Here is a 22238-nt window from a genome sequence, read left to right as displayed (position 1 = left end):
CAGCAGGAAGATGTGCTCACTGCTTGCCCCCTGGGACTCAGCCCCCAGCTCCCATCCCCTTTGTGAGGGATGCACTCCAGGACAGGTAGGGCTGATTTAGTCTCCACACCAAACGAACACACCTACATTTCAATGGTATTAAGTGCAAATGATTGCCAGCAGCCAGGGCTTGCAAAAGAGCTGCTGCTGATCCCTGCTTTGCACACCTTCCTCTGTTGTACACGTCGTATAAGGATATCTTAATTGCATGGACACACATTCCTTTCACGCTTTTCCTCCCTATGGGTAGCTGCATTTTCTAGAAGCTTCTGGCACAATTAGCACACAGTCATTTTTTGCAGTTATTGAGGGAGAGCCTGCTGCACAGCATCGTCCCCAGTGCAGGTTGGGAGATGAACTGGGTTCACCCACTGCTGCTGGCTTGCTGGAAGGGCAGGGTCATTCTTCCCTCAATCCTATGGAGACATGAGAGCATCTTGGGCCTTGGGCAGAAGAGTGAGAAGGTTCTCCATAAGCAGAGGGACTGGGTTACTTGGAATACAGGAGCAGGACAAAATGGTTCTCAGCATATATGACCAATTTCTTTTAGCTGTCTCCACAGTGGAGCGAACTCCAAGGTAATGTCTCTTAACTTTCAGGAAGTTGTGCAGAATACAATAAAGGTGCAGCACATAATTAAAGTTCAGATGTATTAATTAGGGAATCTGAGAGCTTTCTTGGAGATAAAAGAGTAGCAGATGTGTTAGTGATGGAAAGCTGACGTGCTATAGAGAAAACCTAAAATCAAAAGCCTATGAAATGTTTCATGCTCTATTATTGCAGAATGAATCCGTAGTTCAAAGTGTTCCCAACTACTTAGCACATTCAGTTTGATCATCTGGGCATTGATACATATTTTTTTCTTTCACATCTTCTCATATCTTCCTCCTCCTGCCCAATAGTTTTGATGAGGATGTGCCCACGTACGTAAGATAAATACTGGGAAGAGCGGCAGCATTTGATTCTGAGCAGGTCAAGTGTCTGTGAGAAGTGGTTATTAGTTACAAAGAGAAGCATCTCCGTATCTGTTTCTCATTAACAGTGCGCTACGAGCCAAAACAAGAGTGTTAAAATAAAATTGTCAGAGAAATACTGACATTTTTATGAAAAGATCTCGGTGAAATGGATATTCAGTAATGATGTTTTCATTTCTTTGTATTTATTACTATCTTTGAAGTAGTTTTTAACATCCTGCTGACGTGTATTCATAGAGGAAGAATAGTGAAGTTAACAGCCCTGGAAAAAAAAGTGAGATATATTCGTGTGCTGTTGATATTTAGTCTGTTAAGCACAGCAGGGCCCCTCACACAAACCTCCCACCTGGATTTCAGATGTATATGTAGACAAACAACAAAGCACCACTGTGTCTTTCTTTGTACATGTAAACTGTTCTTTTTTGTTGTGGAAAGTGTGCAGTTTATTTTTCTTACAGCTTTCCCATTCCATTTTTCTCTCTCTCTCATTGACTAATTTATGCTGGGTTTTATTTGTTTCCTTTTATTTTGTTGAGCGTTGTAAGAGGCGAAGAGGGGGAGAGTTTCTGGGCCAGGTTCTCCATCTGGACTGTCCACACGTAGCTCCCTCGATGGGGATCGAGCTAGGGGTGACGTCCAGCTGCTGAGGACCTGGCCCTTGGTCTTTAAAGCCAGTTGGAAGTTCCCCACCTGGTTTTAGAGGAGGAAGGGCACCCAAGAGCCACGCTGCTTCTTAGCGTCCTTGTTTTTTCTCTGATCATTATTGATCGCTGTTGTGTTCTGCTTGTTTTTCTTAATTTGCTTTTTTATTATTTTCCTTTTTATATTTTATCCAGATCCCCCCACAACTATCCCTCCTCCCACAACAACCACCACCACTACCACCACCATCCCTACCACCATCACAGGTATGGTACCTTCATAACCATTGGAAATGTCCTGAATGTTTATTGTCTTTTATGTATGTAAGCAGAGCTTGAAGCCTGGGGAAAAACAACAAACCAATCACTTGATTTTCATTTTATTTTATTTTTTTTCTCAAATGCACCCACTGTGTGAGTCCTAATCTGGCAGTTCAAGAAGTTGGGGCATCTCTACTGCAGGAGTTTCTGAAGCATGGAAATCGCCATGTCAGAAAGAGCTTTTGATTCAGTTACTGGTGGCTCATACTGGGTACTTCCAAATGCAGGATGTAAACAGCCTTAGAACTAGGTTTGTACTTGGAATCGTTTTACCCTCAACCCCATCAGTACCAATTTCTGAGCACTTAATTACGTGGAAGCGTAAAGTATGGTCTTGAGTGATTTAATTCACCTAATGTGACTGGAGATGCTTTCTGTCATGCATCGGTGTTTCGTCTATTTCTGTATTAAGCTGCGTTCCTCGCTCTCCCCCCAAAAATGAATCCCACCAGGCATTTTTTATTGAGTCAAAAAGTCTCTGTCGGAGCCTTTTTGAGGAGCTGGCTTTAAGAACGTTGACTTTTTTGCCTGTCTGGTAAGAAAAGATGAACAAAACCAACCAGCTGATCACCAAACCCCTCTATTTTACACACATCTGTCATACTTCCTCACTAAACCTGACTCTCTCCACCCATAACCAAAGCCCTTTCTTATTTTGCTGTATTGATTTGCATCTCCATTTTTGTTTTCCCTGATGCTTTCTATTTCAACTGCTGCTTTTGCTTTTGCTTTTTTATTTATTTGTTTCTTGAGGTAGAAGTGACAAGCAGAAGGTGAGAATGGGCCGTTGAGTAGCGAATGGCATAACTTTAATTGTTGCTGTAAACCCTCCCCTTTGTAAATACCTTTGCATTTATCTGCTTTGATGACTTTGACTCTAACAGTGCTGTTCAGGGCATCTTGTGGCTTTTTTTTTTTTCCTTCCTGAGGTTTTTACAACCAAATCAGGCTCCACTAGCATGGACAAGCAAGTCTTCCAATGTGCCTTAATACGCACTTTCTGTGCGCTGTCTTTCATATATCATTGTGTTGTCTGGACTTTGCCATTTTCTGTCTTCCTCTTTCCAGGTGGTTATTAATAATCCCAAACTCCAGCACCCAAGGTTCGGATGCTTGAGGACGCTTTCCCATTTTATGTTGTAGTCACTTTATTTCAGTTCTCTGTTTTTAATCTCTTAACCGATTTTCGTTTCAGAATAGGCTTCAAACTTTACTATTTCAAAGTCTCCCTAAAAGCCCTTTGCAGAGAAAACTTGGTCCAGTGTGTCTCAGTGCAAACCAACACGCGTTCAGTTTTCTTTTGTTTTGCAGTAATTTGTGAATTATAGAAGGCTAAAAGGAAGAATCTGTCCTGATGCTTGATTGACCCCATTATGTTTATGTCAGTGCCTGCTAACATTAACCATTGTCCTTTTCCCTGGAACTGAATTACAATCAGCCTGTCATTTCAGGGATCACCTGAGGACTGTAACAGTGCATGCCAACCTCACCTGCAATTTCAAACTCTGTAGCAGTGGTTGTTAATAATAAACAGCAGTGTTGCTGCTCGCTCTTCTGCTGTAATCACTGCCTTAAAATGTGAGGAAATTCCATTTTCTCTTTGAATAATTCTCCCTCTTTCTTCTCTAGCCTCCTTCCCCATCTAATGTTTCTCATCCAGCATTCAAACCTTAGCCCTCCTAACATAAACTGAGCTCGCGGTCCTTCTTCAGACATGTGAGGATCGCGGGATTTTCTCAGCCCTTGAGGAGCTGCCAGCACGATGCTCCCTGTGCTGTGGGGTGAGTTGTCACCGCCTCACATCTCCCAGCCATCAGACAACCTGGACACGTGCCTCCGTGGAGGCTGAAGCCTCTCTGACCCTGTCGAGCTTAGCAGCGTGGGTTCTGGTTCCCAAAAAGAATTGGCTCCATGTTAACCATGGTCTTTCAGGAAGGGAGGGCCTTCGGATATGACATTTCCCAGCTGTTCCTCCTGAGTAACTTTCCATCAGAACAATTTCCCCAAACCCACTCAGCACTACCCCTTATGAGGTTGTTCTGCTGTAAGGAAGTGTGACTCAATGGAGCAGTGCTGCGGTGTGTGCTAGGGCTCATTGGCTGCCAGTGCTTTGTTTCCTTCACAAGCAGAATTGTGGAAATGCTGTGGTGTCAGGAACACGACTGCCCTATGCTTTGCTCACATCCTTATTTTCAATGGTAGAGAATGTAAGAGTTTGCTGTCCTCCCACTTACAAAAGCCAGACAGGTTTCCATTGCCTCTTTGATGCATTTCTGTACTAGTGACTGTACATACTGTCCATGCCCCTGTCCTTTGCAGCAGAGTTGGAGTAGATGACCTTTTAAGTCCCTTCCAACTCAAAAGATTCTACGATTCTATGCTGAGAATGCTAGAAATGTAATGAAAGTGCAATATAGCCCACTGATACCAACAGTTCTTCCTAACAAGAATCATAGAATCACCAAACTTGGAAAGGACCCCCAAGAGCATCCAGCCCAACCATCCACCTACCACCAGTATTTCCCACAAGCCATATCCCTTAGTACCACATCTACACGTTTCTTGAAGAAACTGATGAGATTTCTATATTATTTCTGACATAGAACCTTCCTGACGTGGATCTTCACGTGTTCTGCCCACGTGGGTTGCTTTTCTCACAAAGAAGAGCTAAGGTTTGGCCTCACTTCTTTGTGCATAAACGTGCATATGTATGTTTTCTGTATGTGTGTTAACCAAGTGGCATGTCTATGTGTGCACCCCAGGAAAGTAGGTGATCCTGGATAGACTTCTGCCTCTTCATGAGTCCAGAACCAGGTAGTAGGAAACCATGGAAATGAACTTTTTGCACTTGAACAGTGATTTTGGGGGGGAAAAAAAATAATAATAAATCAGGTCAAATTAACATAATCTTTAGAATTACATAGCATAGCAGTGTTGAAACACTTTTTAAAGCCTCAAGAGACAACTGATAACTTAATTCCCATCGTCACCAAAATGTCGAAAGATTCGTCTGCTGTGGCACAGTGGCTTTGTTAGCAGGAAGGAGTGTGTCTGGTTTCCACCTGCAGGCAGTAGGTGCAAGCAGTCTTCCAGCCAAGCTGCAAGCATTTCCTTAGGGCGAGGAAGATTTCCAATCTGTTCTTTTTCACCATTTTCCCCTTATTTCTGGTATATTTCTGGCCTAGCCTGTGTCCCCTGAAACCACAGAGTACAAAGAGTTTTTTGGTCTAATCAAAACAGAAAAGAGGGAGGCAGGGGGTGGAAGAAGAGAGGCCTTTCTGCATCCAAAGCTCGTGTTTGTAGGCGAGCTGCCCATAGAACGTTTTCATGGAGTTATTCTTTTTGAGTTATTGGAGATAACCTGTTCTGGGTTCATTTTTCCCTGCTGAAGCTATCTAACAGAACAATCTCAAAGGGCTGCATTTGCTACTCCGCATGCATGGTAAGTTACTCATTTTGAGCAGCTTCCAACGACAGGCATCTTTTGTACTTGCTTACATACAGTATTTCTAGTCGAGCTGTGTTCAGACATGACAGGGAAATGCAATTCTGCCTCAAAGAGTTTATCTTTGAGTGATGATAGACACTGCTCAGCAAATACGAGCCGGAGCAGCAGATACAGCAAACAGGAGAGGACAGGTATTGCAGTGTGTAGGTATGTGGTGTAATGTGGTCGTTATTCCCCAGCCCTGGGGTTCAGTTCAGCTCCCTGCTGTGCCCAGAATCCCTCCCCAGCCCCCTGAGGTCCCTGTGTAGAGCACGGGGTCCATTTAGCAGCTGCTCCTGCTGGACAAATCAAAATCCCATCTCAGCACTGCTGTAGACTTGACCTGCAAAGGCATGCTGAGCTGATAAAGTGGTTTTACGGCATGGAGGTTTGGGGGGAAGATCACAGCTAAACTTTGCAAAGCTAACATACTTCTTTTTTCCAGGAGAAAGGAAAGCAGAACAGTGGTGAAGTTTCCAAAACAGCACGACCTTTAAAGCTTTTCCTCTGCCACTGTTGCTTTGCTTCAGTGTAGGTGCTTGAAAAGATTTCTTGTGTGACAGTTTGATCTTTTTAGTATATCCTCCAACTGCATTGATATTCTGACCATCCTTTGGTGTTTCAGCTGTTATCGCTGGCAGGCCCTTTTTTTTTATCAGTTCAAATTGTCCTTGTGGCTTTGTTCATTAAGATGTACAATATGATACTGCAGAGCAAACTGCATAATTTGAATTACCCCTACATCGTTACTTGAAATGCTGGTATTGGACAGCTGTTGTTTCCTGGGAGATAAAGGTTCTTAATAATAGCAAAGCCCTCATCTTTGGGCAGTACGTAGAATGGATGCTTCAGCTTGCTATTTCCAGCATTGTTTTGCTGCCTTCTGGACTTGCTTAGCACACGCACCTCCATAGCCCAGGATCTACAGAATTACCTGTACATACAAATTTGCTTTTACCACACTTTGTCTGCACGTAGATCTTGCAGGTGTCTTGGCAACTGTTTCACTGGAGACCTGGGGGTGCAACACACGCACGGCACCGCTGTTTCAAGCCTTGCACTGGGTGCTGCTGATGCTGCAAAACCCCGGCTGTCCACCTTGCAACAGTGCCAAGCTGGCAGGTTTCACAATTATTACCTGTCCATAGTGCAGTGTAAAACACTGTGTTAAAGCAAAATCCCTTAGAATGAACAGGAAGGTGCTGGCTGAGTTCCCCCTTCTCCCTGAGGGGCCGTGCATTGCCCCATGGCTGTGAATGGGGGCAGAGGTTGCTTTGTCCCTGCTGGGCAAGAGCTGCGGAGATGCCAGCTCTGTATGGTCCATGCAAAACAGGTGGTTTTGTCCCATTTCAGTGACCTAAGAAATAATAATATGTAGATATCTCAAAATATTAAGAGGGAAACGACACGATGCGTTTTCACACCATGCGGTCACATGCACAAAACCTCCCTAAAATGTGGAACAGGCCGATTTAATCCTCAGCAGAAGTTGTTTTTTTTGTTCTTTCTGGTTATCGTTGGCTGCGTGGAAAAACTGCTGCTGGGTAGGATTTATTCCAACAGCAATCCGAAAAGAGGGTGGGTGGGAAGGATGCAAGAAGTCACTCTTTGCACCAATTACCTTGCAGTGGGGGAAGGTGAAGAGGCAACGTGGGGATTCCCGAAGTACCCACGCACTTCTCAGGCTTGGTACCTCATCAGGTATGGTTGCTTGTCTTGGTTCTTGGTGGAGGTGTTTGCACAGCCTCTGTGTGGCTGCAGCAGCAATCTGCACACAGGCACTTGCAGTTCCCAAAGAACCGGTGCTGGCCTTCCCCCACAGTGGTGTCTGGGTGTGGTTTTCCCTTACGCTGCATTGAGGGATGGAAATAAGAACCAAACCCTTGTAGGTCTTGGTGGAAGGCGTGCAAAGGCGTAGTCTGAGCTGCAGCACTAATTTAGGAGTATTTTTGTTCTTGTCACACACAGCTTCCATACAGATTGTGATTATTTTTGTGAAACATCTGGTCTGCAAATCAAACTGTCTCTGGGGTGCATTGCAACATGCCCGTGCACAAATGCTTTCAGCACGAGCTGAAATTGCTTTACAGAGACTCTTCATATAGGATCGTAACACAAAGTAGGTTTTCATCCATCCTTCAGAGGAGTGCTGGAGATGGGAAGGATCGCAGTGGGTTTGCACATGGGGGATGATCTGGGGCTCCTTTTGCCCCTCACCATCCCACCGTGTAACTGAACTACAGTGTGGCTGTTAGCATTTAACAGGGGTTGGATATCATTCAGAAGGTTTGCATAGGTTGGTTTGTTTTTACTTGCCTTAAAGCTCTGAAACGAAGCAGGAATCTTGTGATACTGCTGTGAAAACGGGAATGTGGAAAAATCCGTGCTTGTCCTGGACACTCAGTGTGAAACAGCATAGAGGATGAGCGCTCTGCAAGTGGGTGCTCAGACTGCATTTGGTTAAGGAATCAATTTAAAAAGCACTGCACTGAGTGGGTCCCTGTAATTATTAATGCCTCTTGAAGTTTTTTAATGAGAGTTCTGTATGAAAGATGCATTCTGCCATTATTTTGGGTAGGTGCTGCTGGGATGCTCTTTGCAATAGCAGCGTGCTTTTAAGCTCCAGTGTGAGGCTGTAGCACTATGGTTTGCACAGAAGAAAGCAAATAAGCCTTCAAGTATTGTGAATTCAATTTTGCTACCAGGATTTTAATTTCCCTCATTGTGTTGGAGGCTGTGGACTAATTATGGGCTGGTTGAAAGGGCCCAGTCTGTCACACTCAGTGAACAGTTGTAAGTTGGAGAGAATCCATTTGAAAAAATGAGAAGGCATAACAGTGGAGCTCATAACTCAACTAAATGTTGCCCAGATGCCTTCATGCAGTGATTTTATGAACGTGTGCATCTCTATGTGTGTGTGTGCGGCTGCACAGCCCTTAACAAAGTGGTGAGTGCCTAAAAGTTGGGCTATGCTTGAGTGTTCTTATTTGGCAGATGACGCCATCCGTATCACAGCACAATGTATGTTACTGTCTTCATTCACTCAGGGTCTGGTCGTGGTGGAATCTGTTCTTAGTGCCAATACTAAAAAGAGGTCGTTAAGAAGAGAAACGCAGAGCTTTGCGGAGGCCCACAGTTCCTTTCTTGGGTTCCCTGTCTAATTATGAATCAGTCCTCTAATGAATTTCTGTACAGGCAGACTTTAAAGGACCGTTCCGATGTTTTTACTCCTCATATAGCAAATTTTGTTGAGTCTTCCTGGTAGAAATCAGGAAAGGAAGCCTTGTCCATCTTTACCTTAAGGTGAAAAGTGCCTAAATGGATGGAGCCTCTTTGTCTCTCTGCTTTTCTTCATCCTCTCCGCTTTGCTTTGCCACGTCTTCTAAAGCAGCCCTCGTGCAGCACCAGCTCATTTGAAATGATAAGCATCACCTTTGTGCAGTTCACACCTGTCACTCGGGGCTGGCTTTGCTAAACCTCAGCAAAGTCAGAATCGCACCGCATCCGTTGTTGTCACTCCATGTCGGAGGAGGAGAGGGGAGATGGTTTTTTATCCACGGTGTGGGGCAGAAGTCTGATCTGCAGAGGTCTGTATGTCTGGTCTGGCACATAAAGATGGCTATTCTTGAAAATGGAGTAACAGCAAATGGCACATAACTTGAATTTGACAAAGTTGGTCTCAGGTTAGCCTATCTGTCTTAAAATTCAGGGCTGTCTTAGCAGCAGCACTGCAGGGTCTGGAATGTTCCTTCTCACATAAGGCAGAGCAGCGGTGGAGCTTGGCGCACGCACAGATTTGTGTGTATTCATTAATTTCATACCAAAGCAACAATGACAATTTTTCTCTCCTTTGCAATGCAACCCCTGTAGTGGTGTGTGTGTGTGGGGGGTATTTGCTTTGTTTTAACGTGAGATTATTCCTTTGGAGCACTGTGTATGTGCAGTCCTTCTTAAAGAAGACTCTGGGATTGAAATGGACTTCAGACAACTCATGCTAAACTTTATCTGGTCTGTGTTCCCTATTGCAATCATCCAAACCATTTGCTAATCATAACTTTGTCATTCCAGCTGCAGCCAACATCTTGTTTGACTTGGATATTTGTTCGCACTTACAACTGCTTGAGAACTTTATTTTTTGTAACCTGTTGGTCTCTGTCCCCAGATGGGGAAGCGAGATGCACTGTCCACCTTGCACTCTTTCTTGACTAATATCTCTTCCAGCACGTGAACACAAGTTTGCTTTCAGCAGATTTTCTATTAAGTGTAAAAACTGACGTAACCTTTTTGTTTCAGGAAGACAGTAAATTGAGACTATTTATAGATGCCAAGATGCTATCTCAGGAATTAATACTCAGTTTTATAATCCTTTCTAAACGCAACTTCCCCCTTCACCTTCACCACCATTTTCCCCTTCACCATTTGCTTGGTTAAAATGAGGCATTATTTGGGGATTGCAACTCGAAAACAAGGAAGAATCCCACTCTTGTTCTCATCTGTGCTTTGGAAGGCTTCCCTTGCAGCCTCCACCAGAGTTCCCAGCAGGAGAACAAGTGCTAGCATATTTAAGTGTGTGTTAGATTTGATTGCCAAGATGAGAACAGTCTATGTTGGCAGTGGAAACAGGCTAATGACAGCTTGATAATCTGTTATGCAAATCTTGGTGTAGTTTGTTAAATTGTGCAGGGTTTATTTGTTTTGCTTTGATAATTAAAGCATGTAGACCTTGTATCTATGAGCATTGTGTATACCTTGTATGATTCTTGTCCTCATTGGTGCTTCAGAAAACCAGACTAGGGCTGTCCTCAGCTAAATTAAAAAAGGAATGAGTCCTCATTTTTCCACTGCTGCTTCTGAATGTGCAGGAAGGCTGCCCTTCCCAGGGTTCTCCAGACAGCATGTTAATTAGGGGAAATGCCGATGTGAATTGTCCACTGTTGGTGCAAAACTGAACTTCCAGGCTAGTTCACAGAAACACACGTGGTAGAGTGCTTCTCTACGTGATTTTATTCATTTAAACGTTGCCTGCATCAAACCAAGTGGAGTCCTGTGAAGCCCCATCTTTGCTGTGGATGACCACATCTGGGTTTTACTGTTGGCTTGGTAGGTATTTGCAAAGTTCTGAAGAATCATCCCTTTAAAGCAAGCAGCCATCAGGTCTGTCTGTGTACGTTCCATCAAAGAAGAGGAGAATGTGTAGGACTAGATGAAAATTGAGTTACAAGGTAACTAAGTAAGCCAGGACTCCAGATAACGTGACTGAAATGTGATTTAGACCCAGTGGTATCTGAAATAAGGGCACTGTCAGGATGGAGTTCTCTAGAAAAACCTCTGAATTTGGGTCAGTCTCTAAAATTGCACATTTCAAACACCTATGAAGGGATGAAACCCAGTTGGCAAGGTAGCACTTCCAAGACATTTCCCATGACTTGCAGTGTCAGTGGAGTAAAGTAAGCTTCAGACTAACAGACACCAAAAAGCTTAAATATATTATAGCATAATAATCTGTTAACCACAGTAAAAATGATCATTGCAGGTTGTGACCCAGTAAAAGTCAACTCCAGACATCAGGATGTGTTTCACAGTGCAGGAGTGGGTGCTATCTACCTGCACTCGCCCATTCCGGGACAGCATGCTTTGCACTGAAAGGATGCTGCATCTGATCAGTGTAGCCAATGCAAAAAGGCCATGTACCCGTGTAGTGTGCTATGAGATTCTTTTTGTTTGCCAGCTGTAAATATGGCCTGGACTCAGGGGTTTTAGGATGCTTGGAAGTGCCCTGCATCGGGTGGAGGAGGAGAAGAAACTGAAACATTCCCTGCCCCGACCAGGTGGTGGGTGCCCAGACTTGGAGGCTGGAGGGGGGATTTTGGGGCAGGCAACGTTTGAATGCATATAATCTGCATTCCAAGTTTTAACTCTGTGTGCTGCTCCTGAGCTTCTGTTTTGGTACTTACCAACAGAAGAGTTGGTGTTGGTGTTCTCCCCATCTCATGTTCCCCTGACTTTGCAACCACCAGTAATTGTTCTGGCAAGGTCCTGGAAAAAAAAAAATAAGACAAATTTACTGTTTTCCTCAGGCTCATAGCTTTTGAACTCGAGGCATGTCTTCTAAACAGTGCAACTCACTTCAAATGCTTTTTGCCTTTCATTTTATTATTGCTTGTCACGCAATGTTCTTTGAAAGCTTGCTCATATATTATCTGTTCCATTTTTTCCATTTTCCCTTTTTTTGCATGCTGTTCCTCCTGTTTCTTCCCTTCCTCCAATCCTCTGTTCCCGTGTGTAGACACAACGGCGACGACAGAACCAGCAGTTCACGGTTGGTATCACATTCCTGTTTATCTTATTTCTCAGCACTGCTGAGTGGCAAGACAAGCCTGGGAAGGGGAAGGAAAAAAAAAAAAGAAAAGGAAAATGCAGTCTTCAAGGGAAAACCACATTTCGAGTGAACTGATCTCATAAATATCACATCGTTTTTAAGGCTTGAAAGTCTGTCTAGTCTTGTCATTTCAGTTGTGAGTTTCATAACCAGTTGTCCCGGTTCCGGGCCAGCACTGGCTCCCAAACGCAGTAGAAATGACACACGTGGAAGAGGAGCACAGAGGGAGCAAGTGACCTTTTTTCAGTACTCTTGATTACTGAGGTCATCGTTTTGAACTTTAAAATGAAACCTGGCTTGAGAAAATAGGAACTGAAATTATTTTTTTAAGCCACGCGTGAAATTTTCAGCGTTTTTCTTCTATTTCAAGTCCATAAGAAACGGCCTCCAGGAGCTGCACCCAAGCCGAGCACCGTGCTTGGTGTTCTGCGGGTGCTCGGCAGCTGAGCCCCTCACCTCAGAGATCAGGAGGGAAGTTTTCGTTATTACACTGCAGAAGGAGATTTTACAAACAAATAGCAACACTTTCTTATCAGCATAGCAGTCTAGCAAACTAACCCTTCTCATCTGCTCAGGGAAGTCTAGCTAACAGCTTGACAGCTTCCTTAGCTTCCTACATTTTCAAAGTAAGCCTAAACAGTCACTTCAGACTGAAAGTTGAGCATACAGTTTTTTGGCACAAACTCGCTTTTCAGCTGAAGAATCAAAACCTCTGACGATTTTAATTGACTGAACCATATTTGTGTTTGCTGTTTTCTTAACGTTCGTAAATCGACTGTTCCTGTTGCTGACGTGAAATGGTGGAAGCCAAAAGTCTGTGGTGCTGAACAACTTTATCTTCTTGCCTCCTCCCAACAAGGCACATCTTGGGCACTGTTGTGTGGATGGAGGACTGAGTAGAGCTGAGTTTAAGTAGTGATCGTAGTGATGCTCCATATCAAATTGAGGGAAAAGCAGTTTTTGTTCCAAATAGCTTGCCTACATGGATGCATTTTTCCACCTTATATAAAAATCAAAAGCATTCAGGCTTACTTCTGTTTTCTGTACGTTGCTGATCTCCCAGTTGTGTTTAATGTTGGGATTCAACATCATGAGTTTGTAGCTACAGCCGTGGAAGTCATAGCAAGGTAATAGGAGTCCCAAGTGACATCTCATCACGTGCTACCCTAAGGCCCATGAAAGTCAGATGAAGGCAAAACGTTAATCACCCCATCATTACCCTTGGGGAAAAGCCTTCAAGGCTTTTGGAGGCATTGAAAAAGACAATGAATATGGTTTAATTAAGTAACAGCTTAAAAAAAGAACTTGGTAGTTCTTGGTAATTGATGATAAAATACGAATAAAATTGCAGGAAAACACAGATTAACCATTTGCCACTTTTCATGTAGGTGGGACTCTTTTCCACAACAATAGAAATTAATGGTGGCTGATGTACGTAAGCACTCAATAAATGTTACTTCATTGACTCTTCTGCCCTTGGGGCTGTGCAGTGGGTTTTGCCATCAGCTTTTGGCCATCACTATGCAGTGAGCACAGACCCAGCGTGGGGCAGGGGCTGTCAGAGCAGGGTGCTCCCCACCAGAGTGACCACCTGGTTCTTAAGCACAAATCCTGGTGGCTTTCATCTCTTATTTGTCATAGCCATACAAATAATGCTTTTTGTTCGAGGAAGGGCTCTGAGTGTTACAACCTCTACGAGGGAGGACTGCTTCTGTATAAGACTGACAACTGAAATGACAAGCAACCCGAAGCAAGTTAGCTCTGGCAAACTTTTCTGCCTTAAAAATCTAACCTGTTTTGTACTAAACTTCACTGCCTTTGCCCTCTTGGGTTCTTTTCCTGCGAAGACTCTGGGATTTCTTTCCAAGCTTGTGTTGCTGGAGTGTGTATGGGTATACCAGGTGTTTATGTACGTTGGCCATTTGTTCTTACCAATGTCCAATCGGAGTGAGCATGTATGTGAATGACTAGAAATGCATGGGCATGAACTAAAGCCAAATGGATTTTCTCCAAAAACTATTTCAAATGAATTGGGGGAAGAAAAAAATAATCAGCAACAACAACAAAAAGTCCAACAACCAAACCCAGAAAGATTGATAGCAAAGAAAATGAAACGTAAGGCTAGTATGGAACCAGCACAATACTTCAATCTGGGAAAGGAATTTTGAGTCGTTTCATTTTTTGGAGTGTATCCTAGAGGACTGGGGGGAAAAGGAGTCCTGTATGTGTATGCATGTGAAAGCGGTAGCAAAACCCCTGCCATTCCTGTTCTCTGATGGAATGGAGTTAACAGCAGCAATGCATGAGTGACTTAAAAGCACGAACATTGTTAACTCTTTTTCTGTTTGAAAATGAGAGCTTAACTGTAAATTTTCTGATGCACTTTCTCCTTTCTCTGCACTGTTCATTGCCAGAACTCCAATAACAGCATGGTCATGGCCGGCAGGAAGGCTTGTGCTTCTGCTGCACTGCACTACACGGGGTTACTGAGCGTAAACCCTCCTTCCCTTCTCTTTTGCACTTCACGTGTCAGGGTGCCAGTGGGCTGACGCACCGGCGCACCACGAATTCGCAGCTCCCAGCCTACATGCAGGCAAATCGAGGGCAGGCATTGGTGTGGCAGTAGCTCTGGAAGTCTGCCAGCCCTGAATTTGGAAAATCAGTTCTTGCTTGTTTGGTTTTTTTTTCACGTTCCCTTTCTTCCTTCCTGTCCCGCTCCCCTCCAAAGGTCCTAATGCAAATTTGCTGCTTCCCAGATGTGATTCCTCCTTTGCAGGCTGTGGAGCTCAGCCCTCTGAGGTTGCTGCCCTCTTTTGTGCGAGATTCCCCAGCTCTCTTTTTGCCTCCTGTACCAGTAGAGTGCCTACAAACAGCCATGACCTCGTACACCATGTTCTTTTGCTACAGCAAAAGTAACACACGTTGCATTTTTTCCCCTCGAGTTTTGACCCCGTCCTATTATAGGCAAAGAGCTTTAATGAACTTCTTTGTGATTTTTGAAGAATGCAGCCAGTGCCCATTGCAGTGCTGTGCTCCCTGTGTGCATGGCAGGTACTGGGGCACCTGTGTGTGCTGCACCCAGAGCACAGGCTGAACGTCTGCAGAAACTAATTAATGAGGAGATAGGGTGAAAAAAAGTCTCTCCTGAAGCAGGCAGAGCACGAAGTCTGGAGTGTAGAGTAGCATTGTGGAAAGATCCCAGATGTCAGTGAGGTGTGGCAAGAAAACACATTGTCCAAAATAGAGCAGATAAGTTATTTTCTGAGATGAAAATACTTCCCTGAAGGCCCGTATGAATTTTTGGTTTTAGCAAGATTTTGAATAGGAATATTTAACAGTGCTGTGTTAAGCTCCTGTTGCTTTTTCCACTTATGCTCAGTCTCTGAAATGAGTTTGGCTTGTCTGAAGCTGCAGCCAAAAGCTCAGCCATGCCAGAGCTCTCCTCAGTTTGCACATCTTGCCAAATTAAACAGCGTACAAGGAAAAAATAAGGCCCCAGTGCTTTCTGCGTGAGCGTTATCGAGCAGCTCTGGCTGTCCAACCCCCTTTTTTTGCCTTCCTTTTTAAAAATGCCCTACTTAAAAGTGCAACTGAGAGTAAATAGGTTTCTAAATACAGACCTAATCCCTGGGGCAATTGAATAAAACATCACAAAGATCCACGCGCATGTTAAGATTCCTCTTCAGTCTCGTAGAATTCTCCACATGAAACAGAATCTGGAATTGGTTATTTACAGTTTGATACAAAGGAGAACTTAGATTTTGCTTAAAAATCAGAGGTACCCTGTGAAGAAGGACAAAGCATTGCGTTCTCAATAAGCCTGCCAAAAAATGTCCATTTAATTGGCCTGACGCCTGCACCAGGCTGCAGGAGGTACAGCCCAGCTCTCAGGTTGCACCTTTTTCAGACGTGTTCTTCATCAGGAAAGTCTGTCTAAAAGAAGCTGCAGCGGATGCCAAGTGCGTCCTGATCAGAAGAGGAAATAAAGGACTTTAATCGTGGATGTGAAAGTTTTAAGGAGGAAAATCAAGAAGTGATTTACCACAGGTCTGAAATCCCTCATGGAGCATTTTAATGCCGTTTGGTGGCAGTTTCAGGTGCAGGTAGAAACCGAACTGCCAAATGTTTACGTCTTCTTTTGCTTCATTAAAAATGGAACATTGCCCTTGTTTTTTCATTACAGAGGAAACGTAGTTCCCTGTAAGCGAGAGGGAAGAATACAGGAGCAGTTCTGAAGGGAGGAGAGCCAAATGGCTCTTGCTCAGAACACAGGTTTGCGTGTCCAGTGCTGCTGTGCTCCACTCTGATTATTTTTATAGATTACAGTAAAAGCAGGTGGCTCCCTGGAATTCAGCAGCGTTGCAAAACCGAGTTTCTTGCCATTAATCTGAGCGGCTTCCCTCTTTAGAAGATCATTCAGCCTATAGCTTCAAGATGACATACTTTAAACTCTATTGCTAAAGAAGGATGTCTTTTTTAATGAACTATACGTATTGCTTGTAGCTTTCCTACAGGGCACAAGCGTGCACATTGAGTGTACAATATCAACACCTTTGTTATTTTACAAAGAAGCCTTTGCCCTGCAAAAATCCATCTTGAGCCACTGTTGCTCTCTCCTCCCCCACGTGTAAGAAAGAGATGGGGATGGGGGATTGCTGTTCCTCCAGGCTCCAAAGCCCTTGGAAACACCTCCAGCATTTTCCAGGAGTATATTAAGGCTCCACGAGGTGTTTGCCTTGCTATTGAACAAGGTTTACCCCATACCACAAATAAAACCAGAACTCAAAGCAGCACCCATTAGCGTTCACTGGACCCATTTTGCAGAACATGGATGAGCACGGAGCACATGTCAAGGCACCCAGTGGTTGTTGAGAGCTCACCCACCTTCTGCTGTGTTCAGTCTCACCAAACACATCAGGGTTTGGTCAGCCTTCAAGCTCATGCTGGAATTGTTCCGGTGCTGATAGTTTGTGGTCACAAGAGTTTGTCTTGATCAGCTTTGGGGATAGATGCTTTTTTTCCCCCCAGAAATGCATTAAAACTGGGAGACTAAAATATTTTTGTCCTTTTTTTTTTTTTAACAGAAGGTACAGCCTGCAGTCTGCATCTACGATGCCTTTCAGTATTGAAATGTGCTCCACGATATTCTTGAATTTATAAATTTCCGTGCTTGTCAACATTGCCCAAACCCACTGAATTTCAGTGGAAAATTGGAAGAAAAATTGACATCAAAACGTTTACGTAACTCAAATCAAACCAGAATTAATTGGGAAACTGCCCCTATTTGATGAGTCAAAGGCTGAGTCTGGGGGTTTCTGCATGCTGTTATGAATGAGTGACTTTGGTTCACCTCCATGTTCCATGTGTTAACAGTGTAGACTGAGGAATGTTTCTGCCAGTCTGTCAGTAATAAAGTAAATGATTGGAATCCCGAAATACAAGTTACTTACTCTGCTCAGACCAGCAGAAGATGGCAAGTGATTGACTCATTTGTTTCCCCCCCCCAAGAAATTCACCCTCAGTTCTTAAGTGTGTTGTTTATTGTCACTTGAGGAATACAAAGAAAAATGAGTTTGTTTTTGCTTGTAAGGCTTTACTCAGTTGCCAAATTCCGCAGAGGAGCTGGACTATGGGGATCTCTCAGGTAAGGGCTAGCACCTAGGTAAAGCACTGCTGTTCTACGCTAGATACCGGTTCCACGTTGATTTCTGCGTCTTGGCCATTTTGCATTGTATAGTCGCTGTGGTGTAGCAATTAATGGCACACGGAGTCCCACAGATCAGAAGCACGCTGTTGCCTGTTGGGTTTTCCCTCCCTGTTTTTTGGCATTGGCACCATTTTGTGCAAGGAGTGAAAAGGGGATGGGAGGAACACGGGGTCACCTTTCGGGCTGGCTGCCAGGCGCGCTGCCCTCTGTGGCATGCAGGAGCTTTTTGAATGCTAATTTGGAGGCCTGTTGAGTTGGAATTTAATGTTTGGAAAACACTCAACTCTGCCGTAATGTGTGAAGCTGTCTTTGCAAAGTGCAGCCGGCGCTAAATGGAGGCTGCCCGCTCATTTCTTGGAAGGGGAGTGTCAGCTTGGGAATCAAAAGGAGGTCCTCGTTTTATCGGCAAAGACGAAGCCAACAATTCAAACCTTTTCTTTTTAACCCACAGGCAACTGAAAGCTGCGTGGATGCATCTTTATAGTTGATCCTTGCAAATTCTTAACGAATAAGCAAAAGCATTCTCAGTGGGTGACCTGGGGCAGTGGGTGTATACAAAATGAGCACCGTAGCACAGTCTGAACCTCTGATCTCCACGGTTTGGCAGGCTCTCCTCTGGGAAGCGGTGGAGCACGGAAAGCACCGGTGCCTGGTCCCCATCCCAGCAGGTCTCTACCATGAGGTGCACCGGTGGGCTTTGGTCCACCACTGTGTTGTTCTGCAGTTTAAAAACCTAACGCTGGGTACCAAAACCCTGAGACCTCAGTCTTTTTCCATAAAATGCTTTTCTTGAATGAAACTAACAGCTTCTCTTCCTGTAAGCCACTATAAGGATGCTTTGGCCAAGAGGTTAGAAATGATTGATTAACTCGATATGTATTCTAACACCTGAGCAATACTAATAATTATTATTGCAGGCCTGGGCCAGATCTCATAGGTAAGAAGCACTAGGTGTCTGTTAAATATCACTGTGTGGGTGGAAAATAACTGTTTTGCTCTGATACTCCTTTTTTTTTTTCTTTTTTTTTTTCTTCTTTTTTTTTTTTTCTTTAAAGAAAACACGTATTTTGGTGAACGAACAGAAGGATGGGAATTAATTCCACAAAGGAATTGCTCAGAATGGGTGTCTGCTAGGAGCACTGCCTCCCCTTGGCAGCAGCACAAGTTGGGTCCGCGCTGCCTGGCTCCGCCGTACCCTCACTGTGCCCTCATTCACTCGTGCGCTCGCTTTGAGTGACACATCCACTTTTCTCAGAGAGCTGTGGATGTGTTGACTGCTGATACACTTCATATTTTTGTTCTTTTTGTCAATTTGAAATTTAAGTCCATATTTCCCACGGGCTTCCCACAACGCAGCGCGAGCAGCAAAGCAGGTGAGCGAGCACCTTTGTGCGCTAACAGACACCCATTTTGGAGCATCAGTTTTGACTGCTGATGGTTTTTTCCCCCAAGAATTTTGGGTTTTTTTCGCTTGTTGCAATCTTAAGTTATCTGTGTACAACCAAAGGATGGCTCTCCCAAGTCAAACATACCAATATTTCTGGAAAACAGAGCAGCAGCCCTGCACTGCTTGCTGCTCTGACCAAGCCTCTGCCCTCCATCACATAACTCATGCCCAGATTCCCAAGAAACTGACATAGGATCCTGTTTTGGATTGGTGGCTGCAGCTCAGAGGGCAGCACAGGTGAGTGCTGAGCCGAAGCCCATCCCGCAGAGGTGCGTGCTCAGCCCGCCGGGCTGTTGAAATGTGGTATAAACTGAATGTGCTGCTCCCGCTGCGGTGTTTGCTCAGTGTGCTGTTCGTTTCAGGTACTGGCGTCCTGCTAAATGCTTCAACGGAGGCTCTGCCAACTGTACAAATAAGTAATGCATCTATTGCCTTGCATCCAGGTAGCTAGTTCCCAGTGCCGCGTTCACTTCTGTGTGTGTCTGTGCCTCTCAGAGCTGTGCTCCTAACGTAGGATGTACGGGACAGAGGCTTTTGTCTCACACTTCCGCAGCACAGATTGACTTCTGATTCTACTGCAGCGTTTTTCCAGCCCCGTAGTGTTACAGAGACAATTCCTGCAGTGCTGTGAGTGACGAGTCCAAACTGCTTTGTGTTGGTGTGTGTATATACATACGCACGCACATAAATATATATGCTGCTGCGTGTGATAATTGCAATAATCCAGTTAATCTAATTCCGTACATCTGTATTTTCGAGCCCCTCAGGTGCATTATGGTCTTCTTGTTTGTCTCAGCAGTGTTGATACACGTCTTGTAAAACACTGAACAATCAAGAAAGACCCGTGTAGCCTTTACATCTGGTTTGATTAACTAATCAAAACCTGATTAGCACCTTTGTTCAAGGGGTTGCTGATTAATCAATTACTATTGATTGTAAGTGTCGCTCCATTTTCTAGCGGAGGGAAGTCTGAAGAAACAACCAATAAACATTGAGCAGCTGTCATAGTGATTAAATTTATTAAAACAAAATGCATTCTTTTTTATGAAGCGAGCTTAAAATGGGTCACTGAAGAGGAGCTTATTGATTGAAGAAGGATGAACTCCTTGAATTTCTCCAGCTTAAATTAGACCAAATTCAATTACGATACGACGAACAGGTTGACACTACTCTTTAACAGTCCATCAATAAATTAGAGTAGGGGTAGGAGCAGCACACTTAATGCTGGACTATAGCAATGAATAATATTATTGCTCATCCTGCTGTGCAGGCAGTGATTACTGTCTCTCAGCTGGTAGATGAGCACTGATGATTATTTTCCAGTGGTTCTGAACTGAAGACACCCTGTTCTCCCTGCTCTGCCCACCAACGCTGCCCCACGTTTTAGTGATGTTCCTTGATGCCAAAAACGTGGTTCTCTGAAAGGATTCACCAGCCATTTGTCAAAAGAGCAGCCAGTGGGAAAATGTCAGCACCAACCTGGCTTCTTACCTCTTAGGAAAGGGGAATAGTTGGTTCATCCAGCAATGTAAGGTCATTGCACCTCACACTCGTGACCATGAGGGAAGTGTGGAAACTTGCATCATTTTGGTGTTCTAACTGCATAATAGGCAAAACTTTAACGAGAGGAAAAAAAGATTGATGAGTTGGGAACTCTTGAAAGAAGTGGATTTAGGTTTTCTCTTCCCTATCATGATGCATTTGTTGCATCTGGGAAGCAGGGTAGCTGTCAGTGGAGCTGCTGTGTGTATGCATACTTGTGTGCACACAAATTAAACCCATGTTCTCTAGTGTCCTTGAAATTAATTTTCACCAAGAAATGAAAGAGAAATTTTTGTGTGAGTGCAGGAGTAAGTCTAAGTATGCCAGAATTCCTATCTGTGCTACGTGCTTGTGAAAAGAGCTCCATCCGTTTTCTGCTTTAATAGCACAAATGGCTGCAGAAAAAAGTTCAGAGCTGTTCACATGTCACAAAGTGAATCTGTAGATCAGAACTCAGCCAGAACAGGATAAGGAAGTGATGGAGTGTCTGTCCCTGGAGGTGTTTAAGGAAGGGGTAGGTGCAGTACTGGGGGACATGGTGTAGTGGGCAGCGGTGGATGGTTGGACCGGATGACCTTAGAAGTCTTTTCCAGCCTTTGTGATTCCATGATGGGTTATATCTCCTAAAGCTTTGGTTATTTCATGCTTGGTATTTAAAGAAATGGAGGCTTAATCAGAAGCAGTGCTGGAGCATGTGGGTAAAACAGTGAGCTATGCTGCTCAGGGTAACAGCAATACCAGAAAGTGAGGACTGGCCTTAAGTCGCTCTGGAGTTTTTCAGCTAAATAAAATGATTTGTTCCTAATAGCTCTGAAGCTTTTAACTCAGATGTGATTGATATGTAATTAAAAAACAGCTAGTAAAGTCAGTCAGGTCCAATCTGGTCCTTTCTTTTAATCTTGAGATGCTATCACTTAAAAAGAAGAGCTGGTGTGTACATACATATATGCGTATATGTGTATATATATAAATATGTATATCTCAAAGCCTCATTAAAACCAGAATTGATTGCAGCCTATTTATTGAGTAGCTGGGAGGAGAAAAGCTTTCCATAAGCTAAACCTTGCTGTAAGAGCTTGACCCACATTATGAGGATATTACTATTAAAATCTGCCAGCTTTTTTTTTTTTCCATGCTCCCGAGGCTGCAGTAAGTGATCTATTTTTAAACAATTACTATGCAAAAACGTTAAGAGAATTTGAGATTATTATTAACACTTATTTAAAAAAAATAATAAAAAAAAACCCCACCAACCGTAAGTCACAGAACGAAGATTCGTCAGGCTTAAAATAGGGATCTCAGCTGAGAATATTCATGTGAGAAATAATCAACGTCAACGTCTCCTATGGGTTCCTCGTTACCACTTCCCTGAGTCACTTTCCATGCTCAGATATTGGGGCTGACGAGTGTCAGTTTTGCCACCTGCATGGGTTTGTCCTCAGGCCAGGAGGAAAGTGAGCAGAGCACCTTGGGTGTGCTGCCAAGTGCTGGATGCTTGCTTAGGCTCTGTATATTTAATGCTAAGGGAGTTAGTATGGAGTGGAGTAGGAACCGGTCACAAAACGTCTTTCTTTGTGTAGTGTTTGAACAATTTACACTTTCTGTTTAAAGGAAAACTTCAGGATGCTCGTTGGGAGCACTGTCATTTATTGTTGTCAATTAACTTGGTTAAAATAATGAACAGAATCTCATTTAAAAGCT

General features: G+C 43.8%; 1 protein-coding gene across 1 annotated transcript in view; it reads left to right on the top strand.

The window, feature by feature from the left end:
- CADM1 (cell adhesion molecule 1) overlaps positions 1 to 22238 on the top strand; it is a 160638-nt gene that overhangs the window by 131362 nt on the left and 7038 nt on the right. Inside the window, exons 9-12 of the mRNA XM_031556845.1 lie at positions 1850 to 1921; positions 11749 to 11781; positions 17432 to 17485; positions 19358 to 19438. Coding sequence (XP_031412705.1) covers positions 1850 to 1921; positions 11749 to 11781; positions 17432 to 17485; positions 19358 to 19438 — 240 coding nt within the window. The remainder of the gene's footprint in view (positions 1 to 1849; positions 1922 to 11748; positions 11782 to 17431; positions 17486 to 19357; positions 19439 to 22238) is intronic.

This window comes from Meleagris gallopavo, chromosome 26, assembly GCF_000146605.3.
Source record: "Meleagris gallopavo isolate NT-WF06-2002-E0010 breed Aviagen turkey brand Nicholas breeding stock chromosome 26, Turkey_5.1, whole genome shotgun sequence".
Classification (NCBI taxonomy): Eukaryota; Metazoa; Chordata; class Aves; order Galliformes; family Phasianidae; genus Meleagris; species Meleagris gallopavo.
Note: the sequence above shows the minus strand (reverse complement) of the source record. Positions and strands in the feature narration are given on the sequence as shown.